At 36.4% G+C, this 25906-nt stretch overlaps 1 protein-coding gene across 1 annotated transcript in view; it reads left to right on the top strand.

Annotated features, from left to right (window-relative positions):
• Window positions 1–25906, top strand: part of LOC150103426 (docking protein 6-like) — a 92040-nt gene that overhangs the window by 57067 nt on the left and 9067 nt on the right. The window contains exons 5-6 of the mRNA XM_090397564.1: window positions 5848–6037; window positions 15254–15407. Coding sequence (XP_090253690.1) covers window positions 5848–6037; window positions 15254–15407 — 344 coding nt within the window. The remainder of the gene's footprint in view (window positions 1–5847; window positions 6038–15253; window positions 15408–25906) is intronic.

Here is a 25906-nt window from a genome sequence, read left to right as displayed (position 1 = left end):
TGCAGGAGGATTTAAATAAGTTGGTAAAATGGGCAAAAGATAATGGATGTCAGTTCAATGTGGAAAAGTGTAAAGTCATGCATTTTGGGATTAAAAGATTACCAGCTGTGTACTACATCGATGGAAAGGTACTCCAAGAGATTGATGAGGCTAGGGACTTAGGGGTATTGGTAGATAGGGAGATGAAGTTCAGAGGACACATTGCTAAGGTGTCCAAGATTGCACATAGGATTACTTGGTTGTTGAGGAACACACTGACATCCAGAGATAAAGAGGTTATTATTCCCCTTTATAAAGCATTGATACTTCCACATTTGGATTACTGTGCTCAGGTCTAGTCACCTGGATTCCTTGGAGATGAGGAGGCTGTGGAGAGGGTTCAGAGAAGATTGACCAAGTTGGTGAGTGATATAAAAAATGCTCCCTACATTGATAGATTGAGAGCTTGTGGATTGCAGAGATTGGTTGATAGGCGAAGAAGAGGGGATATGATAGAAACATTCAAATTACTGAAAGGTTTTTATAGGATTGATGCAGGGGAAATGTTTCAGCTGTGTGATAGTGATGGAAGAACAAGAGGTCATCTCTGGAAATTAAAGAAGAGTGTGGTTAACAAAGGTGTCAGAACAAGGTTTTTTGCCTGGAGGGTGGTGAATGAGCGGAATTCATTGCCTGACTTAGTTGTGAGCTCTTCATCTGTAAATGAATTCAAGAAGAGATATGACAGATATTGTTTTGCTACTTTGGGTCTCCCGCGATGAGTCTACTGACTCCATGGAGATACCGGTAATAATAATAAAATGGTGCATCACTAGATTGTCTATTGTTATAGCAATTAACAAATAATTTTTATGTAAGACTTTTGTTTTGTTCCATTGGAATCTGTGTCTAGCAGAGACTGCTTGATGAGAAAGACCGACCTTCTTAGATTATATGTAACTAATGTAATTATGATGTTCTTCTGAATGAACTCTGATTTTCCTAATTTTTTCACAGTAAGAGAGAGAATAAAAAGTAAGGTACTAGAAGATTGCCGTTTGGGATAAAGGATCTAATTTGCCTTTAGGAATGTGTAGTAGGAAGAAAGATAAGTACGAACTGAGAGAAACGACATGCTAGTTTTTGAAACATAGAAATCTCATTATGCACCGTTTTTTCTTTAAAAATATTCTGTTGTTGGACACTTTAGAAATTATTGAAAAAAATCTTCAAGTGGATATTTTTGTAACTAATCAATTGCTATAAGTCATGATCAGTGGCGGCTCCATAAGGGCTGCATTGAATGCAGCTCCAGCAATGAATATACTAGCCAGCACTACTCACTAGTATACTCAACACTGGAACTGCATTCAATGCAGTCCTGCAGTTATGGATGAGCTGCCACTGGTCCTGATATTTCAAATGTCAAGATAAAGTACCCACACCTGTTGAAGAAACTGCTATGAATTCTCTCTGACCTTGCCAAGTGCTACGTGAAAAATTTTGAGAAGCGCCTATTTAATTCTGTCACCGCCCAGCTTTCTCAATGGGTACTTTTTGTTTATGATATGTATGCTATCTGGAAAGAAAGAAAGAACAATAGCAGGCTTTTCTTTCTTTCTTTCTTTCTGTAGCGTTTTCTGTTTATAGAAGATAAACTAATGCAAGAAGATAAATCAACGTTTATTTATCATCATCCTATTCAAAAGTTGGATATTGTCAAAACTGTAGTTGACTATGCTCGCACCCTTTGTTTCACAGAAGTGCATTTTCAATAAGTTTTTCATCAAATCCTTATTTTCATTTTAATAGTTACAACCCCAATCACATTTTTACCTATCTAGCAATTACAGCAGCCTTGCAAGCAATAGACCCTAATCCTGAACAACAGCTTTATACAAACAAAATCATCAACATAGCTAAAGTAGTTCAAGGAGCACATGGAAACATCTAAGACTCTTCAAAGGATAAGACAACAACAGTAGTTACAACATTTGTCTCATAGAAAAATAATGAGAAACGTCAATTAATGTTCTCTATTGTCTCGTTATCTGTAGGGTTTTTGTGAGTATAGTTTATGGCCAAGGTGCAATGAGACCTACTCTTTGAAAACTTGCAGGTCTTCTTTAGATAGTTACGACATTTGTCTCATAGAAAAGTAATGAGAAACTTCAATTAACATTCTCTATCTTCTCATTATCTGTAGGGTTTTCGTGTGTATAGTTTATCGCCAAGATGCATCAAGACCTACGCTTTGAAAACTTGCAGGTCTTCTTTCGCCCATCTCTCAGATTATCTTCCTTCTTGCTTTCTCCTATAGACAATTTGGAACCATTGTCTTATGTGGAGTTTACCATGTACATTGCTTTGGTTACGGTGTACACGATAATCTACACCCTGACAAGTCTGGTCGTGTTTAGCTCAATTGGTATCGACAACTTCCCTTTAGGTAGAAAGACTTGGATTAGAATCTCGTCTGCAGGTAGGGCTGTACTTATGCACAGGTGCATGAGACTCTAGCTGGGCCCCCAAAATTAGGGCAAGTTTAAGGGCCCAAACAATGAGGGGAGGGGGGGGCCCTAGCACCTTGACCTCTGCCCACCTCAGAAAAAGTGTAAGTATGGCCCTGTTTGAAGAATGTAGGAATGCTTTGTTATTGGGGCAGTTGTTAAGGGTGCAGGTGTCAGAAAGGCACTAGTGGCAGGATATTTTATTACATATCGAAATTGTCTCACATTATAAAAGATGCTTAGCTACGAATTTGCAAACTAAGGGCACTAAAAGACAGCTACACTGCATCCCATCTGGGACATGTATAATATTTATTAGTTTTTTTGTTTTTTTTTATATAATCTGAAGATGAGTTAGCCAGTATTATACAAATGTTTCAAGATTTTTCCTTCAAGAAGGAAAGTTTTCCCCTTGCAGAAACAAGCAAACCGACCAGAAGAACACACTCAATTAATAGACATCATTTACTAGCCTTATAGTATTAGCTGCTTCGGCTGTATTCCAAAACTGCCAGCTAACTCAGTATGATATCTTTACAAAGCAAGTTCAGTGGAGAAAAGTCAAAATTTTTGACAAAAGCTGCTTTTTAAATGGAAAGGCTTTACAAAGAAAGCTGTGAAGCTCTGCTCCAAAAACTGAAGTTAATTTGAAATGATTGCTTCATTCTCTCTCTCTCTCTCTCTCTCTCGATTTTGGGAAGGACATTGTCAAACATACAACATCACTGTTAATTTTTTCTTTTCTTTTCTTTTTTTAAATCTGTTAACAACCTATCAAATTCTAATGGCACATTAGGAATAGCTTTTCATCCAGGTCTGTGAAGGTTGATAGTGCTTTCACTCTTAAACCAATGTGCTGTAGTTTAAAGGCCATTGCAGGCGTTGATGTTTTGTGAAGGTCTTTAAGTAGCAGAAGAATTGTATCACCAAGTGTGACACCCTACTTACTCGACTCCTGAAGTAACTTGGGGGAAAAGTTCCATGTGTTTAGTCTCTAGAGCAGGGTTTCTGGATTATAGAACTCATATAAGATAAAAAGCTTACTATAGATAATGTAGCATGAATCACATCATTCTTCTTATTATTGTTATGCTTAAATGTAAACATTTTGCTCACCTTAATATAACCTACAATTAGACAGATGATGGCTTTGATAGTAGCCAAAAATTCTACATCTAATAAATAAGTTTTCTCTGCTTTGATTATTTTAGTATTGACAGAGCTAACAAAGTGTGAATGAATTTAAGGTCCAGTAGATACATGACTGTGCTTGTAAAACTTACTGTAATGAGTTTCTTGACTCTGTGGAGGTTGTTAATAATAGCAATAAAACAAACGTTTTTTTTATGTGTGTGTGTATGTGTGGGATGCATGTGTAGCTATTTAGAAATGGCATTTGCTTACATAACTAACCTTTTTCTTCAGACTACCTGAAGAAAAACCTGAAAAAAAAAACATTTTTCCCGGCCTTTCTTTGGCTGGTTTCCAAGATAGTTGATCTCTGGCACAGGCAAGTAGGGTTTTTAACCAAGAAACTCAGATTTTTAACCTCAGCAGCTAAAAACAAACAACAACTGTGAAACATACTATTTCAGACATAATATATGGCGGGTATTTCAGACCTAATATTTGAATATTATCGCCCAGTGTGAGATCATTGCCCACTTATTGGAGGCATGAAGTGGCTTGAAAAAGTTCCACGTTTGGTCTCTAGACTGTGTAAAAATAAATGAAAAACCACACACACACACACACACACATATATAAAATTAACAAAAGTCCTTTATCTATCCACATCATGAATGTACCACAGGTTTATAGAAGTCTTTTGTGGGTGGGTAGCCAAAACAGTGCACCAGATTATATAGTTGTTCAAGAACACACTAACAAGCAGGGATAGAGAAGTTATTGTTCCCCCTTTATAAGGCTTTAATAAGGCCACATCTGGACAACTGCACACAGATCTGGACACCTGGATTCTGTAGGGATGAAATGGAGAGCATCCAGAGGTGAGTGATAAAGATTGTGGCAGGTCCATGGAATGCTCCCTGTGAAGAATAGAATGGATTTGAAGGCCTTTGGGTTTCAAAAACTAGCTGATAGGCAGAAAAGAGGAGACACCATAGAAACATATAATCTGTTAAAGGGGTTTTATAGGATAAACACTAAAGTCATTTTACAATACATGACAGAAAGCAGAGGCATAGCTAGGGTGGGGCAGAGGGGGTGGTCTGCCCCAGCAGCACTTTGAACCTTTTTGAACTTTTGCAGTTAATTCTAAAATACAGTCTTGAGAACTCAGTTCTAAATATTGTAATACTACTGCAAATTTTCCTCACAATTGCTGTAAGTGTTGCTAGTTGTGAGAGGAGTTTTTCTAAATAAAATTGATTAAGAATTACCTACATTACTATGAAATAGACTTCGCCAATGCCATCGACAATTTTGCTAACAGAAAAGCAAGAAAAAAAAATTTTAGAATGTTGAAATTAAAGTTTTACTTCAAAAATAAACATAGTGTTTTAATTTATTTCCCTATAAGTCGTTTTGACTTTTTGTAGTATTTTTGGGGTGTATTGAGGGGAGCGGCAAAAGCTCTAGCTACACCACTGACAGAAAAGGAGATAAAACAAGGGGTCATTCATGGAATTAGGTACATATGTGGTTAAAAAGGGTATCAGGACTACATTTTTTATCTAGAGGGTGAGGAATGAGTGGAATGGGTTACCTTGTTGCTAATCAAGTACATACATATTTTCAACTGAATAAGTTTAAAGAGGGGTGTGATAGACACCTGTATAATAATAATAATATATCTGTTAGGATTTAGGACCACAAAATGGCAGCACTTATCTGCCATAATTTCTTCCCTGAAAGTTTTATTGATAACCTTGAGTTAGCAATGCTGAAAAGTAGAAAATGATTCCAACTGATCTTCAAAAGTTAGGACTGAAGGAGCGCTATCTACTTCCTTTCAGGAAGTAGATAGTGCTCCTTCCAAGTAGAATAAAGAAAATGCTTTACAGAATTCCTTTCTTTTTTTCTTTTTTATTTTTTTTTCAATGCTTCCATAAAATCTAATGAAAATAAGAATTTAATTTATTGTATAATATACAGTATATGACCCATTAAAAACTGGATTTTCATATTCAAATTGTTGAAGTTTTCTGGAAAAACATGGGTGAATACTGCAATTAGATAACTCATGACTTAGCAGCTTTAAACAAAAATGGTTGTTCTTTTATATAGCTTTTTTTTTCTTGTTCCACACAGCTGAAATATGGATTTTTGATATATTATTCAAAAATATATATTTCATATATGAGAAATAGATTTTAATTTGTCTTTCTTTAATTAGAACAATTCCATGTTTCTCTGTTACCCACATCTAAACTTGACATTTCTGGAGAATGCCTATTGCAAGTTACTCATGAGAATATCTATATATGGGATGTGACTAATCCAAGATTGAAACTTGCAGAGTGGCCTCTTACTGCCCTTCGGAGATATGGTAGTGACTCAATCAAGTTCACTTTTGAAGCTGGAAGGTAAAATGACTTATCATTTAAAATAAATTACTGTGTTATGAGTTATTGTATTCATCTTACATCTTTGAAGAATATATAAATCAAAAATAATAATAAAGAATAAAAATAAGCATGCGCGCGCACACACACACACACACACACACACACAAACAAACAATTCACTGATGTATTATACTAGCTTCATAGACTTAGTTGGATCAATTGTAATTCCAAATAACTCAATGTGTATTCCCATTATCCATTCTGATTATCAATCAGATCCAGAGTTTCTCACCAAGGACATGCTAATATATCTTGTTTGTTTGTTTGAGAAAAACCATCACAAAATTTCCAGAAGGGAGGATTAATGTTAAGATTGACCATTTCATTAATGCTGAACAGCAGAAAAATACCTTCCAGTGAAATAAAATGTATTGTGTATTAATAAAATTTGTTGCTAATCAAGTACATACATATTTTCAACTGGATTTTTTTTAAGTATTTCACCTTAATATCCCCCCCCCCCCCATACACACACAAATGCAAATGTCAGATCATAATTAATGTAAAACTACTTTCTTTATTATTAGGGCTCAACAATTGTGCTTGCCTACTCTCCCATGGCAAGTGGATTTTGCCAGCTGGTGAGCAGCTGCAGTGCAAACTGGAAAAAATGGAATATTTTTTTATTTAATAAAAAATGCCATTTTAAACATTTTTTGAAACTTTAAGAAAACACAAAATAATATATATAATATAAAGAGACATTTTAGTAACAATAATCAATGTAACAATTTATATTTTCCAAAATCCTCTGAAATGAATATTTTCCAAAAAATCAATGCTTTACTGTTCTGATTCTTATTGACTTCTTCTTGGAATGATTCTCACACAAAGGAAATGTTTATGGAACTCTCATTGACTTACTGGAACATAAAAAATGGGTGAGAGGGATTATGGAAAATAATTTTTTCTTAATGTGTAAGATTTTGCACATTAGTCAAGTCCTGTTTATTATTATTTATAAGAAATGTATCATGAGAGATATTAAAATGATGTAGGATGTTATGGATCCAGCCATATTTTATATCCAAATATGGAAAGAAACTTATGAAAAGTTTTGAAAATTTACCAGATAGCTTATGAAACTATAACTTTTGGCATCAGAGTTTCCTTGGTTTGAGTTATTTAACATTATATTTCACTCTAACAGCTGTTTCGAAATGTTAGGAGAAGCCTAGAGAGCAAAAACTCTGTCAATACCATAGCACTCCTACTCAGGAAGTTAGATTCCTTGAAAGTGAATGCTCAATAAGTGCATAATCAAATTGCTCAAGTATGGGACTGAAAGGCTTCAATTTGCATTCATAGCCTATTCTAATTTAGACTAATGTCCAGTCTAAAGGACTGGACATTAGGGCAGTAGATGATTTTCATCACCCAGTGTGAGAATATCACCAATACATGCAACTTGTATTTCAAAGCTTATTGTCATCAATAAATTACAATATATTACAATACCTGTTGTAGTCTGGTAATTAAATTCAATTTATTATTATTATTGAAAGGTGAAAAAGAGGTTATAGAAGAGATACAAGGAGAAGGATAGAGAGCGGATGCATGAAGAATATAAGACTCATGCCGGGAGAGTAACTAATATGGTAAGGAAGGCAAAACTGGAATATGAGAAGAGATTGGCACTAAGATCCAAAGAAAATCCTAAAGAATTTTTTAGCTATGTGGTCAGTAGGAAGAGAAATGATTGTGGAAGAATGACATTGTGGGATAAAAATGGGAATAGAGTGACTGATGCAGAGGACATAGTGGAGTTGTTCAATGAACACTTTATTGGAGTATTTCATCCTGGAGGAGTAAATTTTAATACACAGAGGGATAGGGCAGGTTCGAGGTTTAGAGGTGCAGGAGGAGAGGTCTGCAGAGTTTGGAGTATGATTGAAACTTTTGAATCATTAATAGGTAGTTATAGGGTTGACACTGGAGAGCAGATAGGAGCAGTGACAAGGGGCCATCTCTGGAAGTTGCAAAAGGAAGCTGTGAGCAAGAAGGTGAGGAGTACTTTCTTTGCATGGAGGGTGGTTGAACTGTGGAATGCATTGCCTGATAGAGTGGTGAGAGCAAGAACAGTCATTTTCAAGGAGTGGTATGATAGACTTTGTGTTTCCTAGGAAGGACCTCCTGCAGTGAGTCTTTTGACTTCATGGAGGAGTCAAAACCTATTCAAGATAACTAATAAACAAAATGCCTTTAGCATCCCAAAACACAGATGCCATGACCTTTCCTGCAGATGAAACTGACTTTGTCTTCTTTGGTACTGAACAACCGACTTCTGTCCACTGTTTTGACTGCCATTTGGATTCTGGTGTGTAATGGTGAATCCAAGTCTCATCCATAGTAATAAATCGATGCACAAAAATCAGTTTTATTCTTTTTAAAACGCTCCAAGCACTGTTCAGAGATTTTCATGCAAGTGTGTTTTTGACTTGCTGCAAGCAAGCGTGGCACCCATCTTGCACAAAGCTTTTTCATTTGCAATTCTTCATGCGAAATACATCCTACACGTTCTTTTGAAATGCCTATAGTCTCAGCAATTTCATGCATTTTGACTTGCCAGTCATCCAATACCATATTGTGCTTGATCAATGATTTCTGGTGTTGTTACACTTTTTGGACATCCTTACATGGATCATCTTCAAGGCTGGTATAGCCACATTTAAACTCAGCAGCCCATTTCTTAATTGTTGAAAACGAAGGAGAAGAGTGCCCATAAACTTTTATGAACTTCAAATGAATTTCTTTTGGCATTAAATCTTCTTTTACAAAGAATTTTATAACTGCATGATACTCAATTTTATCCATTTCAAGGGATACAGACAACACTTTTGCTTCAGACAGACAGCTGTATAAAACAAACGACTTGCAATTTCACATGGATGCTTATGACAGATGTACCAACTTAGAAAAAAAAAATTGCCGATAGTGTTGCCATCTATGGTTGAGGCCGAGAACTTTTCGGACCATCCTCATATATGCATCTCCTCTGTCCAAGGTATTTGTCATCTTGGTATAGTACATAAGTAAGTTAGTGGAAATGATCTCTTCCTTAACAAACTCATGCTGATAACCAGAGAATACTACTGTTATCAACCCATTTCTATATCGTACTTCTTACCAATCTCTCTCTCCAGTACCTTCACCACAACTCCAGATATACAGACCGGCCTATGATTTGTAGCTACCGCCTTATCACCACCTTTATGCAGTGAAACTATTTTATCCTCCTTCCACTCCCTTTGAACCTGTACTGTTGTAAGACTTTTATTAAACAGGCATGCCAATGCTGCTGTCAGTTCCTTGGAACATTCCCTTAAGATGTGTGGTGATATGGTGCCAAATCCTATCGCCTTATTGACATCAAGGTTATTTATTTCCTCAAATACCTCCTGCTCTCACAATTATGCCATCCCCTCCTATGTCCTCTACACTTAATTTCCTCATGATTCCACCCTGATCAGGATGAAACATCCTTATAAAATTGATCACTGAATACCTCACAATGTCTTCTGCAGCAGTTACTATTCTACCACTTTCATCCATTAACTTCATCTTTGCATGATCATTCTTCCTTCTACTTGCCACATATCTAAAAAACTCTTTAGGGTTTTTCCTTGCCTGAATTCTTAATTTCTGTTCATACTCTACTTTTGTTTTCCTTATTAGCTGAGTCACTCTCCTGGCTTGTTTTTAATACTCTTCATGTGACTGATTATTACTATTATTCATCTTGTACTTCTTCCAAAGTACTTTCTTTTTCCATATTTCATGATTAAACTCCACATTCATCCATTTTACACCAACCTTATTCAGCCTTTTGGAATGCATTCACACATTGATGCTGTTATATATTTCTTTGTCAGTTCTCATGCAGCATTTATTTCCTTACCGCTCAACTCCTCATTCCATTTTACAGATCCAAGCTGTCTCCTAAGCTTGTGATAATCACCAGTGTTATAATTCCATATTATATCCTTTCCTCACAAGAGTCTGCATAAGACTAGCCACAACACAGGTGATTACTTCATGATCACTTTCACCAACTGGAGGAAAGTGTGAAACCCCTCTCACAATTACATCTTCTGATGAAATGATCAGATCTGGACCTCTAGATCCTTGCGTGCTGCAGGAGATTATATCTCAAGAACTCGAGAAATTAATTTTCCTTATTCCCAAATACTATCTCTTCATTTCAATCTATATCACCCATAATAATTACCCTTCCTTTGTTCACTAATCCAAGTTGTTTATACATTTCTTCATCACCACCTTCCACATTCCTGGGCCTATAACAACATCCAACTAAATATGTCTTCCTCTCAACCTCCACGTTACATCACACTGCCTCATAACCATTGCCACTATTTCCCCCTTTCATGTTTTTATGTGGACTTAATTCTCCTGCTATCATCAGTGCACTCCCCCACTCTTCCGTCTTGCCCTTTCTATCCTCACAAAAAATACTGTATCCTTCCATTTCTATTCCCTTTACAATATCATTTTCATTCACCCATGTTTCACTTATTCCAATGATTTTGGGGCTAATAATAAACTCAATCACTGAAACCATTTCATCCCCCTTATTTCTGATACTTCTAGAATTGAAATTGTGAAACTCATAACAATTCTTTCTATTTGTTTACGGAATTTTTAAAATAAACATTTTTATTACCATGCAGAAAAAACCTAAGATAGAGTACATCTTTTGTGCACTTTCTCCCTTTTAATTCATGTATCCACATTTGAACAGCATTACTGAAAAGGCAATCCTTGTACCAATAGCATTCATGAAAAGGTAATCATTGTATACATTCCCACCAGATGAAGCTGTAAAAAATTACCATTTCATTATTTTTTAATTTATACATCTAGGTATTAAGGCATTCAAAAAAGGTATTCCAAAGATTATGGAAGCTGTTGGTTTCCATTGTATATACAATTATTATTATTATTATTATTATTATTATTATTATGATTCAGGCCTCCATGGAGTCAAAAGACTCGTGGGAAGCCCATTGTTGTGTCGGAAAAAGTGCTGATTCACTTTTGATGAGTCATTCTTTTTCCGACCCAACATAAGGTAACGTCAAAAGGGATGGATAAGGACATACTTATGCCTCCAGATGGAAAATGTGCCCATTGATGACCTAGAACATGTATATAATCAGTTTTGTAGATATTAAGTAATGTTAGAGAAGCCCATAACCTGAACAGAGAATGTTTGTGAATTATTTAAGATAGGAAATCCATGTAAAATTGCTAAAAAGATGTATATAAGTTGATACAAGTATTAGGCCATGTCAAAGACAGTTCGGAGCTGCGGTAACCAATTGGCCGCCGCTGTGTGTATGACGACACCATCAAGAGAGGGCGCTGACTTGAGGTATATAGGTTTCGGCGCGGAATTCAATCGTCCTCTTATTTGTCTGTTCCTGGTTTCCTGAGCGGAGAGCTGAGTAGCTGTGAAGCTTGCTGCCGTGCGCAGCAAGAATTTCCCCTTGCTGTACGTGCCGCGTGGATCATAGTTACAACAAAAAAATGCAGCCAGAATTCCAGAAGGAAGGGCCGCTGGTGAACCAACGCCAGTGTACAAGTCAGTGAAAGAGTGTTCCTTTCGAGTAGAATAAAAGAATAGCAGAGACGCCATTGAAGCATATACAGTGAGGAGATCCAAGAATCTAGCTAAGAAAGTCCTAAATCTATCAGATAAAGCAAGAGCATTAAGCTGAAACCTTTTTGTATTAAGATAGGGTAACCAGAGAGGAATAGGAAACTGAGCGTTGAGGAAATAGCCGATTTCCATGTTGTGTTTAAAGAACTGTCTTCCTTTGGACATTTTGTCTACACCTAAGGAACAAGCGGCATCTTAAGCTCGAGCTGAGCTGGAAACTGAGGCTTCTGACTGTTTATATGAAAAAAAAGGAAATTAATGTCATTATGTTAAGTTTAATTTTGAATGCTAACTAAAGTTCTGGGGGTGGACAAAGTTGGAACATAAGAAGGAATGTTATCTCATGTAAAATTGCTAGACGAAACACGTCTGATATAATCCATGCCAGGATTGTAGAATAAGCCTGAATAATGTGTATTTTCTATGTATGATAACTGAGCAACTCAGTTGAAATTAACAGTCTGAGAGTAGATATATATGGAAGAGTATGATTTTGATAGTATAAGAAATTATAGAGTAGAACTTTTTTTTTGGATGTGTTAACTTAAAAGGGGGGGGGAAGTTCAGACTCTTAGAATTGAAAGTTTGACTAAAGTGTATCTCTATGTTTTGCCAAAATAAATGTATTTCTTATGCTTAAACCAAATGAGTCTGTCATGTTTCTGTGGATTGAATTACCGCTTGAAAATTCACGAACCGTGCATTAGAGGGGAATCTATTAGTAACTAAAGAAACGGGACCACGACTGCAAACCTCTTGATCCCTGCATCCTTTTTGGTAATTTAAGATTGTATATCAGAATTCAGTTGCCGGCTGGCACGGTCATAAAATAATTATAAATTTGTTGGCAAACGAAATAACTGATAGTAACAACATAAGATAAAATATAAAGGATAAAGTTAAGTTTAGACAGGACAAGAAAAATAAGGGACATAACACCATTCTAGAAAACACAAAGTCTATCATACCATTCTTTGATCTCATTGACCGATCATGCTCTCGCCACTTGATCAGGCAATGCATTCCACGGTTCAGCGACCCTCCATGCAAAAAATCACTCCTCACTCTCTTGCTCACAGCTTCCTTTCGTAACTTTCAGGGATGGACCCTTGTCCTCAGTCTTTCCCTCTGTTCACCAAGCAAAAAACTCCCCATTGTCAGCCCTGTAACCACCTCTCAACAGTTTAAAAGTCTCAATCATATCACCTCTCCTTCTTCTATCTACCACTCTGCAGTCCACATTCCTTCAGCCTGTCTTCATAACTGACATTGTATAGTTCTGATATCACCTTTGTTATCTGCCTCTGCATCCTTTCCCCAAGTTAATTTATTCCCTTCAAATCTTGGGGAAATATATTTGAGAACTATAGTCCAAGTGTGATTTGATCAGGGCTTTATACAATGGAATGACAATTCTTATATCTGCAGGTCAGCATCCTTCTCAGTATTGCAGCAATCCTATGGGTTACCTTCACCATCTTTGCAATATGTTCCCAGAATTCCAGGTTTCTATCAGTCGTTGCTCCCATTCATTTGCCAATCTGCCCGGTTTATTCAAATCCTCTTGCAGGGCTACCACATCTGCTCTATTACTAATAACACTTCCTGGCTTACATCATCTGCAAACAACTGAATATCCCCTTCAATCCACTGACAATGTCATTGATATATAAAGGTTATACAATACAGGTCCCAGTAATGAGCCCGGTGTGACCCCACTTGTAACCTTCTGCCTCCCTGATATTGCTCCCCCCATACACAACTGTCTGATACCTATCAGATAGCCAATCCTGAATCCAGTTCACTAACCTGACATCTAAACCGATGTGCTGCAACATAAATATCAGCTCATCATGTGGTACCCTGTCAAATGCCTTTGTAAAATCCAAAAAAAAATGGCAGAATATGCCTTTCCCTTACCATCTACTCTTGTCAGTTTATTATAAAAGATATTCATATTGCTAAAGCAAGAGCACCCGTTAACAAATCCATGTTGACTCTCACAAATAACATTACACTCATCTGCCCCACGCTGTATATATACGGTCCCTCACTAATTTCTCCAAGATCTTAATAACTGCTGATGAAACACAAACTGGTCTATAATTTGACACTTCTAGTCTGCTACCACCCTTATGCAATGGCACACTATTTACCCTCCAGATTCCACTGGATTCACCATTACCCGATGTATTTCCCCCCCCTTCCCAAGCACCTATTCCCACAAGAGACCCCCCACCGCTACCATCCACCCCTGATAGTTTTAATTTCCCTGCATATGCAAGTGGTCTCTCACATACAGTTCCTTTCTGTCTTCAAATACCTTCAAATACCAAGTATCCACTTACTCCAAGCCTCTCTTTTGACACATTCTGGCTATGATACCATTCATTATTAATGCTCTTCTCCTCAGCTCTTCATTATCATACCTGGGCAACACACCCAAACACACAGTATCTTCCCTCTCTGAGTCTCCTTCCATACAACCTCAAGCATGAACCTCAGATCTCTTGCCAACCAATTCACACTGCTTCTCAAGTCATTCGGTCCTACCAATTAAACTTTCACCCTGTTCAATTTCCATCAGCGCTTTCTATTGTTTCTCCAGATAAACACTCCTCAGGCATTCTATCTTGCACATCACGGATCATCGAGTCTCCATATATCACACCACTTATCACTCTGTTCCTTCCTTGCTCACCTGCATCCCCCCCCTCTCTCTCTCTCCTTTAACACTTTCTTTGTTCCCCTACTTACCTACTGTCCTGGCATCTCTATCCCTAATTCCAGAACTCCCTTGCATTTTTCTCATTCCCTCTCTTCTGCTATTTCTCTTCTCTTCTCTCCTCTTCTATCATTCCCATAACTCTCTCACTCCTACTCTTATTCGCTTTGCATTCATCACTTCCATTTCCTTAATTGCTTCTTTCACACTTTTCAATTTATTCCCAAGACATTTCATCTCTTTTAATGCATCTCTCTCTCTCTCTCTCTCTGCAAGCTACCCACTCTTTCTCACCATTCATCCTCCCAACTAAACCCATCTTTGAAAACTTCACAATGATTCAAACTTTCCACACTCTCCACTTGTACTTTTTCATTTACATTCCACTCGTTATCCTCATCCTCTGTCATGCTACTCGTCTCTCTAGGTTGGTATTCTCCCACCTTGATACATTATTGATATAGAAAAAATGGTATTTCACAGATTACATCTAATCTCTTTTAAAATATATGTAATCTTAAAATATCACTAGTATATTTAAAACTTTGGGTTTAATGCATTAGTATATATATATATATATATATTTATTATTATTATTATTATTATTATTATTCAGGCCTCCAAGAAGTCAAAAGACTCATCGAGGGAGGTCCTTCCTAAGACATAAAGTCTGTCAAGACTCATCGAGGGGAGATCCCCCCCTGAGAAACACAAAGTCTATCATACCACTCTTTAAACTCACTGACTTTATTTATTTATTTATTTACAGGCAATGTACAACGGGTGAAGGAATGTTCATATTTCACACATTGGAAGGAGAAAAAATTTACTGTAAAGTACATCAAGCCACCTTGGCTATTGCAGATACACATAATCACACAAAGAAGGAAGAATCAGAAAGAACATATTCAAATATTACTGAGGTAATTACTTTACTGCTTAAAGTTGTCTTGATATTAATCAAGTTAAATCTAGTTATTTATCTTAATACCAAAACTGAAGTATAGTATTCATCATCAAAATAAAAGTTGTAATTCACTGCTAACTTTTGCATGCTATATTTGCTTCTAATACAGCTTATGAATTGTAGAGAAATTATCTTTTCAGTGATAGAACTATTTTTCCATAGATGCTTACTTGTCTTCCCAATAGCAGTTTTCTCATCTGAGTTTTTTGGTACCAGACTGGTAATTTATATTAAGCTGATTTCTTATCTTCAAAATAGAAAATGTATGATCTCAGAATTTACCAATTTTTTTATGGTAATCCTAAACATAAAGTTTGCTAACTCTAATATTTGAAATGCGATAGAATGAAGCAGTGTCATTCCATTTCTTTCAAAGAAGGTTTAAGCCCATATAAGCCTTGAGCATATAACTAAAAACATTTTTTTAAAAAAATTGTGATCTTGCCCATAGATGGTAATGAGGTACTACAGATCTTGGAATCTCTTTATTATTATTATTATTATCATCATTATTATCATCTCATCTTCATGGAGTCAGAGACTCATCGTGGGAGGTACACACTATTGCACACAATGCTCATCCAACCATGCCTTAAAATGATTCAATGTACTATACTACATTCACAATACACTCAAGCAATGCATTCCACTCACTAACCATTCTCCAGGCAAACCTACTCCTCACTCCTCTGCTCACATCCTCCTTATACAATTTCCAGTGATGGTTTCTTGTTCTACCTCCCCCCTTCCTCTCCCATTCTATGAAAAATCTCTTCCATGTCAATCTGATATAACAACCCCTGACTAGCTTATATGTCTCAATCATATCCCTCCTATTCACGAGACTTTGCAAACTTACATCCTCTCTATCTGTCCTCATACTCTACATTCCAAAAACCACTGACCACCTTTGTGAATATTCTCTGGACCCTTTCCAACATAGCCTTGTCATCACCATGAAAATCTGGCAACCAAATCTGTGCACAATAATTCATGAGACCTGATCAACCTCTCTATTTCTGCATGTCAGGGTCCTCTCCATCATTGCCATTATCCAATGTGACATCTTCACAACTTGTACAATGTGGCCCCTGAATTTCAGATCCTTGTCCACCATCACTTCTAGATTTCTTATCTCTTCTACTTCCTTTAAAGTTTCCCCACCAAGTGTATACTTTGCATCCTATCGTTGCTTACCAAATCTCAAAACCTTACACTTTGCAACACTGAAATGTTAGTTCCATTTATTTACTCATTCATGCCATCTATTCAAGTCCTCCTGTAAGGCCATAACATTTACTTGACTCTGCAATGCTCTTCCCAATTTTGCATCATCTGCAAGCAGCTGCATCACTAGTTAAACCGATCCCAATATTATTAACATACAAACTGAACAACAATGGTCCCAAAACTGACCCCTGTGGTACACCACTAGTGACCTTCCTCTTTCTGGGTACTGCACCCCATATATATACAACTATCTGATCTGACAGCCAGTCACTGATCCAACGCAGAAGTCTGTTATCCAATCCCATCTGTTTCAATTTATTTAACAGTCTGTAATGTGGCAGTCTATCAGAAGCTTTCTGCATATTCATTTCCCCTCTCCAAGGTATTTGTCACTTTATTATAATACAAAAGTAAGTCAGTAAAACATGATCTTCCTTTAACAAACCCATGCTTATAATCACAGAAAATACTTCTGTTATCGACTCATTTCTGTATGCTACTTCTTGTATGTGGGGTTACACACACACACACATATATATATATATATACACACATACATGTTATTGTTGTCATATGCCATCTCATCTCACTATATCTCTTTGTCTTTTTTTCAGCAGTTGTAATTTCATATGTTCAAAACTTTTTTTTTTGGATGAAACCATTCCACATTAAACACTAGTTAAACCTATAACATTCTAGCACTTTAGTATTGGAAGAGAAGAACTACTTAACTTGACTTGAATATATTATTATTATTTTCTTGACCCCCATGGAATCACTAAACCTATTGTGGGAGGTCAACCCCAGTGAACACAGTCTATCATACCACTCCTTAAAATCATCCACAGTTCTGCACATTTGCCACACTCTCTGGAAAAACATTTCATGCTCCCACTACTCTCTATGCAAGAAACTTACTTCTTACCCTTTTACTCGCCATCTCCTTTTGCAACTTCCAGGGATGGCCTCTTGTCCTTGTTCCTTTCCCGTGTTCTGCCTTATGAAAAATCTCCTCAGTGTTAATACAATAATAACCTTTCAGCAGCTTAAATATCTTGATCATATTCCCCCCCCCTTTGCCTTTTATCTGCCAAACTTTTCAGTCAGCATGCCTTCAGTCTATCCTCATAATCAACACTGCACATCCTCACATCATTTTTGTTATCCATCTCTGCACCCCTCTCCAAGGTTACTTCATCCTCCTTCAAATCCTGGTGACCAGATGAGCACATGTGGTCAGATCAAAGCTTTATACAATGGGAATAGCACACTTTTATCTGTTATAGTCAATGTTCTCCTTAACATTGCTGCAATTTCTCTGAGATGTCTTATGTGTGACTGTTCCACAGAAGGAAATTAAGAAACTGTAAAGAATCAAAAAAAAAGCTGGATCAGTATTGTGTCTGTGCTCATTATGCTACCACATGATGAGCTTCAGTTAAACTATGAATGGATGGTGGCTGTATCTTTTCTAACAGGTTTAGATGATAAAATTATGCCCATTAAAGTTCTGTGGAGTTGAGTGCCCTCCCATGTTGAGTCCTTGGACTACTTGGAGGTGTCACATAATAACAATAATAAGAGGAATAAAGTTATTTTTAAACTAATTTTATATCTTATCATAGTAGCATCCCTTCTAAAGCTGTTTTCATGCATAATTCTCTTCATTTTGTTGAGCACTCTTTTTTTTTTGAGAGAGGCCACTAGAGATATAGAAGTATCACTTTGTACCACTTTACCAATTTGAAGTATCAATTTGGTGAAGTGGCATATGTCCTTATTGCTGAACCCTTATCTAGGCTATGCAACAGCTCTTAACTTCCTCCTCACATACCTCTGAGTTCTGCTGATGGTAGCAGAAGGTGGAGATGCAGGAAGCAAATAATAGCATTGGTTTTGAAGCGGTATGGTGTGAGAGGGAGGTGGACAGGATGAAATATTTAGTTGGGTATTGCTATAGATTGGGTAATGTAGAGTATGGTGAGAAGGAAATGTATAGGCAAATTAGTCTGGCTAGCAAGAAAAGGATGATCATTGTGGGTGATTTTAATTATTGTAATATACATTGGAATGAAGAGACAGCATCTGAGATGACTTTCTTAAATTTTTGAAGGACAGTTATCTTAAAAAAAAAGTTATCTTACTGTTATTATCAACAGTAATAATAGCGATAGTAGGGTTTTTCATCCCACAAAGCAAGCAATAGCATTATAGCCTTACTTGCTTCAGACCTAATTTAAAACAACCCAACAAGGAGATAAAGATATTTATTTAGATTGGCAGAAGGATTTTATCGTATTAATACAGAATAGAAGGTGTTGGTATAAAGGAGTTGTATAGGTGTGATGAACTAGGAGGTAAGAAGTAATTTTTTTTTTTAATTGGAGAGGTGCAATGAATGTCAGAGGCAATAGAGAATGTGGAAATGGTGATAAGTTTAAAGAAAAGTATATCCATAGTGGTGGTAATTAAGATGTCATTTTAATTTTTAATATTTTTAGAATTTTATCAATGAGCATTTTTTTTTTGTTGTAGTCATGTTGCAGCAGGATGAAACAGATATTCTAATTATTGATTTTCCTTTTCCACACTGCTGGAGAAGGAAATCTTGGCCCGTTTAAAAAAGGGCCAAGAATGATCTTGGCCCTTTTTTAAACGGCTCATACCATGCCAAATTTTTGATGGATGGTGATGGGATTTTGCATGTAGTTACCTCCCTATATAAAGGAGTTGTATAGGTGTGATGAACTAGGAGGTAAGAAGTAATTTTTTTTTTAATTGGAGAGATGCAATGAATGTCAGAGGCAATAGAGAATGTGGAAATGGTGATAAGCTTAAAGCAGAGTATATCCATAGTGGTAATTAAGATGTCATTTTAATTTTTAATATTTTTAGGATTTTATCAATCAGGAATTTTTTTTTTTTTTTGTTGTAGTCATGTTGCAGCAGGATGAAACAGATATTCCAATTCTTGATTTTCCTTTTACACACTGTTGGAGATCTTGGCCCTTTTTTAAAGGGCTCATGGCAAATTTTTGATGGATGGTGACGGGATTTTGCACGTAGGTTAGGTTAGTTATCTCCCTATATATATATATATATATATATATATATATATATATATATGTATGTATATATATATATATGTATGTATATATATATATATATATATATATATATATACACATACATAAATTGGCTTTCTAGAAACTGAATGGCCGAATCTGCTTCTCTTGAAGACTTCCAAGAATGTGTCTAAGAATTGTAGAAATCTATTAGTTTATAATTCTACAGTGCACTTAATCCATTGATGATTGTTGGTTAGTTGACAGTCTTGTAACCTACATCAGATTTGGATATCTTTTATTACAATACTGGTGCATGCAGACCTCAGTTGCTCTCATCACATCACAATCAGGATTCAACAACAACAAAAAAGTATGCTTTCCATTTCTAGCCTTTTTTTTTTTTTTTAAACATTTTATGGAATAATGTTGCAGTTATTTGCTTGTTGCCAAAAACAAGTAACATATAATTCACTCCTTTCTCTCCTGATGAACTGTAGGATAAAGATTCACAAAACTAGTACAGATCTAAATAACATTGCTCTATCAACCTTCCCTATGTGGAATCAATGCCAGTTAAAAAAAATATATGTATATTCCCTATCCACTTCCATGTATCATCCAGCTTAGTCAGTGGTGTTGGGAAAAGGGTTGCTATTTGGAGTTGTGGATGTTAAGGTCGTCTAAGATGCTTTCACTATTTCAATAGTTGGATTGCAGATGGTTGAGCTGAGACAAAGGTGAAGAAGTGAGAGTGATTTTTAGCAGATCATCATCATCACGAACCATGGGCTCACTGCCTGTTGGTGTCTGATGCCTCCTTCACTATCTTCTTCCACCTTTCTTTGTCCAGTGCACAGTGTCGCAGTTTTTGTACACCCATTCCACACCAGTCTTTTTATATCATCTATCCATTCTCTGTATGGTCTACCTCTTCTTTTTAAACCATCCAAAATACCAAACATTATTATTATTATTATTATTATTCTGGGCAACTCCAAGGAGTCGACAGACTCATCAAGGGAGGCCCTAACATCATGTCAAGAACAACTATTCAACATTCACACAGTATCTGTCATACCTTGCCTTGAACTCATTCACGGTCGTAGAACCCACAACAGACTCTGGAAGCTTATTCCACTCATTCACCACTCTCCAAGTAAAAAACCTAGCTCTAACACCCTTGTCAACCACACTCTTGCCCAGCTTCCATGCATGGCCCCTAGTCCTCCCACCACCAGTCCTATTTTCAAAAATATCTTCTGGATCAATCTTATAGAAACCCTTCAGTAATTTGAATGTCTCAATCATATCACACCTCCTCCGCCTATCGACCAATTTCTGCAACCCACAAATCTTCAACCTATTCTCATAAGGTTCATTCCACAGACCTGCTATCATCTTGGTCACTAGTCTCTGGATCCTCTCCACTTCCTCCCCATCACGAAGAAACCCTGGTGACCATAAGGGGGCACAGTAGTCCAGATGGGGGTCTTATCAAGACTCGATACAGAGGAACAACAACTTGTTTGTCTCTGCATGTTAAAGTATTTTTCAGAAGCCAAGTGATTTGATGAGCTGATTTAGCCACTTTTGCAATGTGCCCCCCTAAACTTCAATTCCCTATCCACCAACACTCCCAAATCCCTGGCCTAATCAATCTCCTGGAGTACGGTTCCACCAATGTGAAGACATAAATGTCTTTATCTTCCAGTCCTCACTCATTCTACAGATGTGTCCAAATAATTGCAGCTTCCGTTTTATAATCTTCTGCATTAGATTTTCTTTTGGTTGTATATCTTCCGATAGAGCTCTTCATTGGTGATTTTCTGTATCCATCCTATTCTTAGAATCTTCCTGTAACAAGTTCTTTCAAATGCCAAAATTCTTTTTCTTGATTCCTTATTTATTACCCATGTTTCATATCCATACAGTACACTGCTAAAGATGCATGTTTCCAGTACTCTTAGTTTTGTTTGCAGGCTGATCACTTTACTTTTCCAGATGTTATCTGGAAAAGTATGATTTAGCCTTCATGTTCCTTCAGACTTGTTCCTTCATGGCCTTCAGATTTGTTCTTCCCTTTGCAATCCTAATCTTTATTTCTTTTTTACAGTCCAAGTCATATGTCAGTTTACTTCCCAAATATGTGAATTATTCTACATTTTCTATATCAATTCCATCCACTTGTATCTTTTGTTTCATGTACTTCTCACCAAATACCATTGTCTTTGTTTTTTCCAAGTTCATAACAAGTCGAAATCTCTTCCCTTCCTCATTTAACATTTTCAGTGTTTTTTGTAGTTCTCTTTCATCTTCTTCAATAATAACGTCATCTGCAAATCTCAGATTGTTAATTCTCATTCCGTGTACAGATATTCCTTTTGCATCTTTCTTCAGTTTGTCCATTGCTCTTTCTAAATGTGCGATGAAAATGCTTGGCGATATTGGATCCCCCCCCCCATCTAGTACCTCTGCTTGTTCTAAACCATTTCCCCAAATCATCACCTATTCTAACTGCTGCAACTGCATTCTGATAAACATCTTTTAATATAGCTATTAGTTTTTTTATCACGAGAATATGAAATGTTGAAAGGCAGCAGGAGTAGATGATATTCGACCAGAAATGCTGAAGTATGGTGGTATAAGTGTCTTACAGTGGCTGCACTGCATAGTTCAGAAAGCCTGGACAGAGGGACGATTTCCCGATGATTGGAGTAGAGCTCTCATAGTACCCATATATAAAAAGGTAAATAAAACTGAATGTGAGAATTACAGAGGTATTTCCCTACTGAGTGTTCCTGGCAAGATCTATGCAAGTATACGTGAGAAACAGTTGAGAAGAATTGTGGAAGAAAAGCTTGGTGAAGAACAAGCTGGATTCAGACCAAATAGAGGCTGTCAGGATCAGATCTTCACTTTATGACAAATAGTCGAGAAAGCATGGGAATATAGCAGAGATCTGTATTTAAGTTTTGTCGATTTGGAAAAGGCATATGACAAGGTGCCAAGAAAGGAGCTATTCAATACGCTACAGTTATATGGTGTCAATGGGGAATTATATCAAGCAATACTTAGTCTTTATTTGAGTTGCAAGTCAGCAGTTAGAACTGAAGTACAGGAAGATTGTTTAATGTTAAATCTGGTGTGAGACAAGGATGTACATTATCCCCTCTGTTATTCATTATCTATATGGATCACATTATGAAGGAAAGTGGTATTAAACATATCAAAATTGGAGAAGTTAATGTCAGTTCTTTGCTTTATGCGGATGATGTTATACTTCTAAATAAATCCGCTACAAGTCTGCAAGATTCTTTGACTAAATTGAATAGCTGTTGTAATAGATATGGTATGAAGGTCAGCAATAAAAAGACAAAGACAATGAAAATAGGCAGAATCATTGAAAATGTCAACTGCGTTGTGAATGGAGAACCTGTGCAACAAGTGAAACATTTCAGCTACTTAGGCACGATTTTTACTGAAAATGGTAAATTAAATATAGAAATAGACAACAGAATCAGCAAAGCTGGTAGGGTAGGAAGTCAATTGAATAAATTCATATGGAATAAGAGAGAAATTAGTCGGAACACTAAATTAGCTGTATACAAGACAGTGTTCAAACCAGTTTTAACTTATGGATCTGAGAGCTGGGTCAGAAGTAAAACACTTGACCAAAGACTAGAGACTGCAGATATGAGAGTCCTGAGAAAGATTATAGGTGTGAACAGATGGCATCAATGGCAATATCATATTAAAAACCAGGATATTAGGAAAGAACTTGAAATTGCCAACATCCAGGAATGCATTAGCAGAGCTAATCTCAGGTGGTATGGTCACTTAAACAGAATGGGCGAAGAAAGATTAGCAAAACAAGTGTTCTCTGCCAGGCTGGCAGCAAAACAACCCGGAGGAAGACCAAGATATAGGTGGATTGATATGGTACAAAGTGCCTTAGATGATAGAAATATAAGATCTGATAATGTTGGAGTCTTGATAAGTAACAGACTGATTTGGAGGAAAATTGTAGATAGGAAGTTAGTAATGATGTAATTTTTTTCATGTAGTACTATCATATCCTGTACACCCCTTGAGGGTACATGGCAGGAATTTGATGATGAGTTTTTTTTTTATCAATTCCATAGGATTCCAGAACTGCTAATGTCACTTTCTGGAATTCAATGCTGTCAAATGCTTTCTGCAAATCAACAAAGCAAGTATATATGTCTTTAATAAATTAAAGACTCAATTCTGTATGTTAGTCAAGTAAATAATAGTTTAATATCCTATCCTATATGTTTCACTGACTAATATCTGTCAGCATTTTCAAGGATACACTGGTAAGCAATGGAAAGTAACAAAAAAAATTATGCTGACAGATATTAGTCAGTGAAACATATCGGATATTAAACTATTATTTACTCAACTAACATACAGAATTAAGTTTTTAATTTATTAATACTAGTGGTCAAGAAAAAGGTCATAATATATATGTTTTTGTTTTTTCTCCTAGCTTTCTGTACTATTAACCTCATTGTTAAAATCTGTTGAATTGTAGTTCTATCCTTCCTAAATCCCACTTGCTTGTCTGCAAGGTATGCTTCCAATTGTGTTCTCAATCTTTCTGTCAATATCATCATCACCACTTTACCAAGGTGACTTGTCAAGGCAATTATTCTATAATTTTTACATTCTAGCTTATTTCCTTTCTTGTATAATGTCACTAATATTGATTTCACCCACTCCTCTGGCATTTTCCCTTCTTTCCATACCATATTACATAGTTGGTGCATTTCTGTAACCATACTTTCACTACCATATTTAATCATTTCTCCAGTGATGTTATCGTTACCAGGACTCTTGTGTTTTAGCCATCCTATTGCTTTTTCTACCTCTCCTCTTAAAATGTCCATATCATGCTCATTACCTGGTGGTGATATCTGCTTCAATTCTTCAGTCAGTTTCCAACGCTATCTAAATCTAGTTTTTCTTCATATAACTCACTACAGTATCTTGTCCACCGCTGTACAATTTTTTCTTTATTCATCAATACTTTGCCTTTTTCATCTTTAATTGTGGTCTGTTTTGGTTGCCACTTTCTATTAATGGTTCGGATCATTTTGTACACCTCTCTTGTTTTATGCTCTCCATAGTACTGTTCTGTATTGTTGCATTGGGCTTCTAACCATTTCATCTTATCCATTCTGACTGCTTTTTTCACCTCATTACACTTTCTTCTATATTGCTCTTCTATTTGTTCTACATTCTTTTCTCCTGTAACTTCAGTGTTTCTTGCGTAATCCATTTCTTCTTGATATTCTCTTCTTCTGGTACTGTTTCTTCAACTGCATCTTCTATCGCCTTCATTATTACTTCTTTCCCTCTTAGATTCGAGATTTTTTTCTTTCTCCACACTTTTAAGTTTCTCTTCTAACACTGTTCTGTACCTTCTTCCATTTCTGCTTCAGTGATTCGTGCTATGTCTCTTCTATTCTGATGTTGGGACTTATATATCTTTTTTAATTTCAACTCGATGTTTGCGATCACTAAACTATGGTCAGAGTCTATATCCACTCCTTGAGAAGTTCGACATTGCTGTACTGATGTTATCCATCTTCTTTTAATCATATCAATCATGTTCTTGGTTTTCCCATCATTTAATCACCACATCCATTTTCTACACTCCTTTTGTTGGAATCTTGTGTTACAGATCATCATCTCGTGGTCCACAGCAAATTCTAACAATTTTTCACCTAGTTCATTTTTTTCTCCAAAACCATATTTTCCCATGACTCTTTCCCAATCATCATCTATTTCAACTTTGGCATTCCAATCGCCTTCAATAATTAGCACATCTTGCTTTGGTATCATTTCTATTGTCTCTGTCAGATCTTTGCAGAATAAGTCAATATCCCCATCTGCGCTGTCAGATGTGAGTGCATATATCTGGACTATTGATATGCTGAATGGTTTTGCCTGAAATCTTGCTATGTTTTGTTCATTGACTGGTTTGTAGCCTAACAGTACCTCTCGAGCTCTTTTGCTAAGAACTTTTGCCAACTCTTGCTTCGTGTCATGTCCTGACACTAAATGAGGCAAGGAAACCATGAGCCACAGAAGGTCAAAAGCAGGGGATTTAAATTAGTCATTCTCTGACAAG

The sequence above is a fragment of the Typopeltis vanoorti genome, chromosome 9 (genome assembly GCF_054136105.1).
Source record: "Typopeltis vanoorti isolate ZY-2024b chromosome 9, IOZ_Tvanoo_1.0, whole genome shotgun sequence".
In the NCBI taxonomy this organism is placed as follows: Eukaryota; Metazoa; Arthropoda; class Arachnida; order Uropygi; family Thelyphonidae; genus Typopeltis; species Typopeltis vanoorti.
Note: the sequence above shows the minus strand (reverse complement) of the source record. Positions and strands in the feature narration are given on the sequence as shown.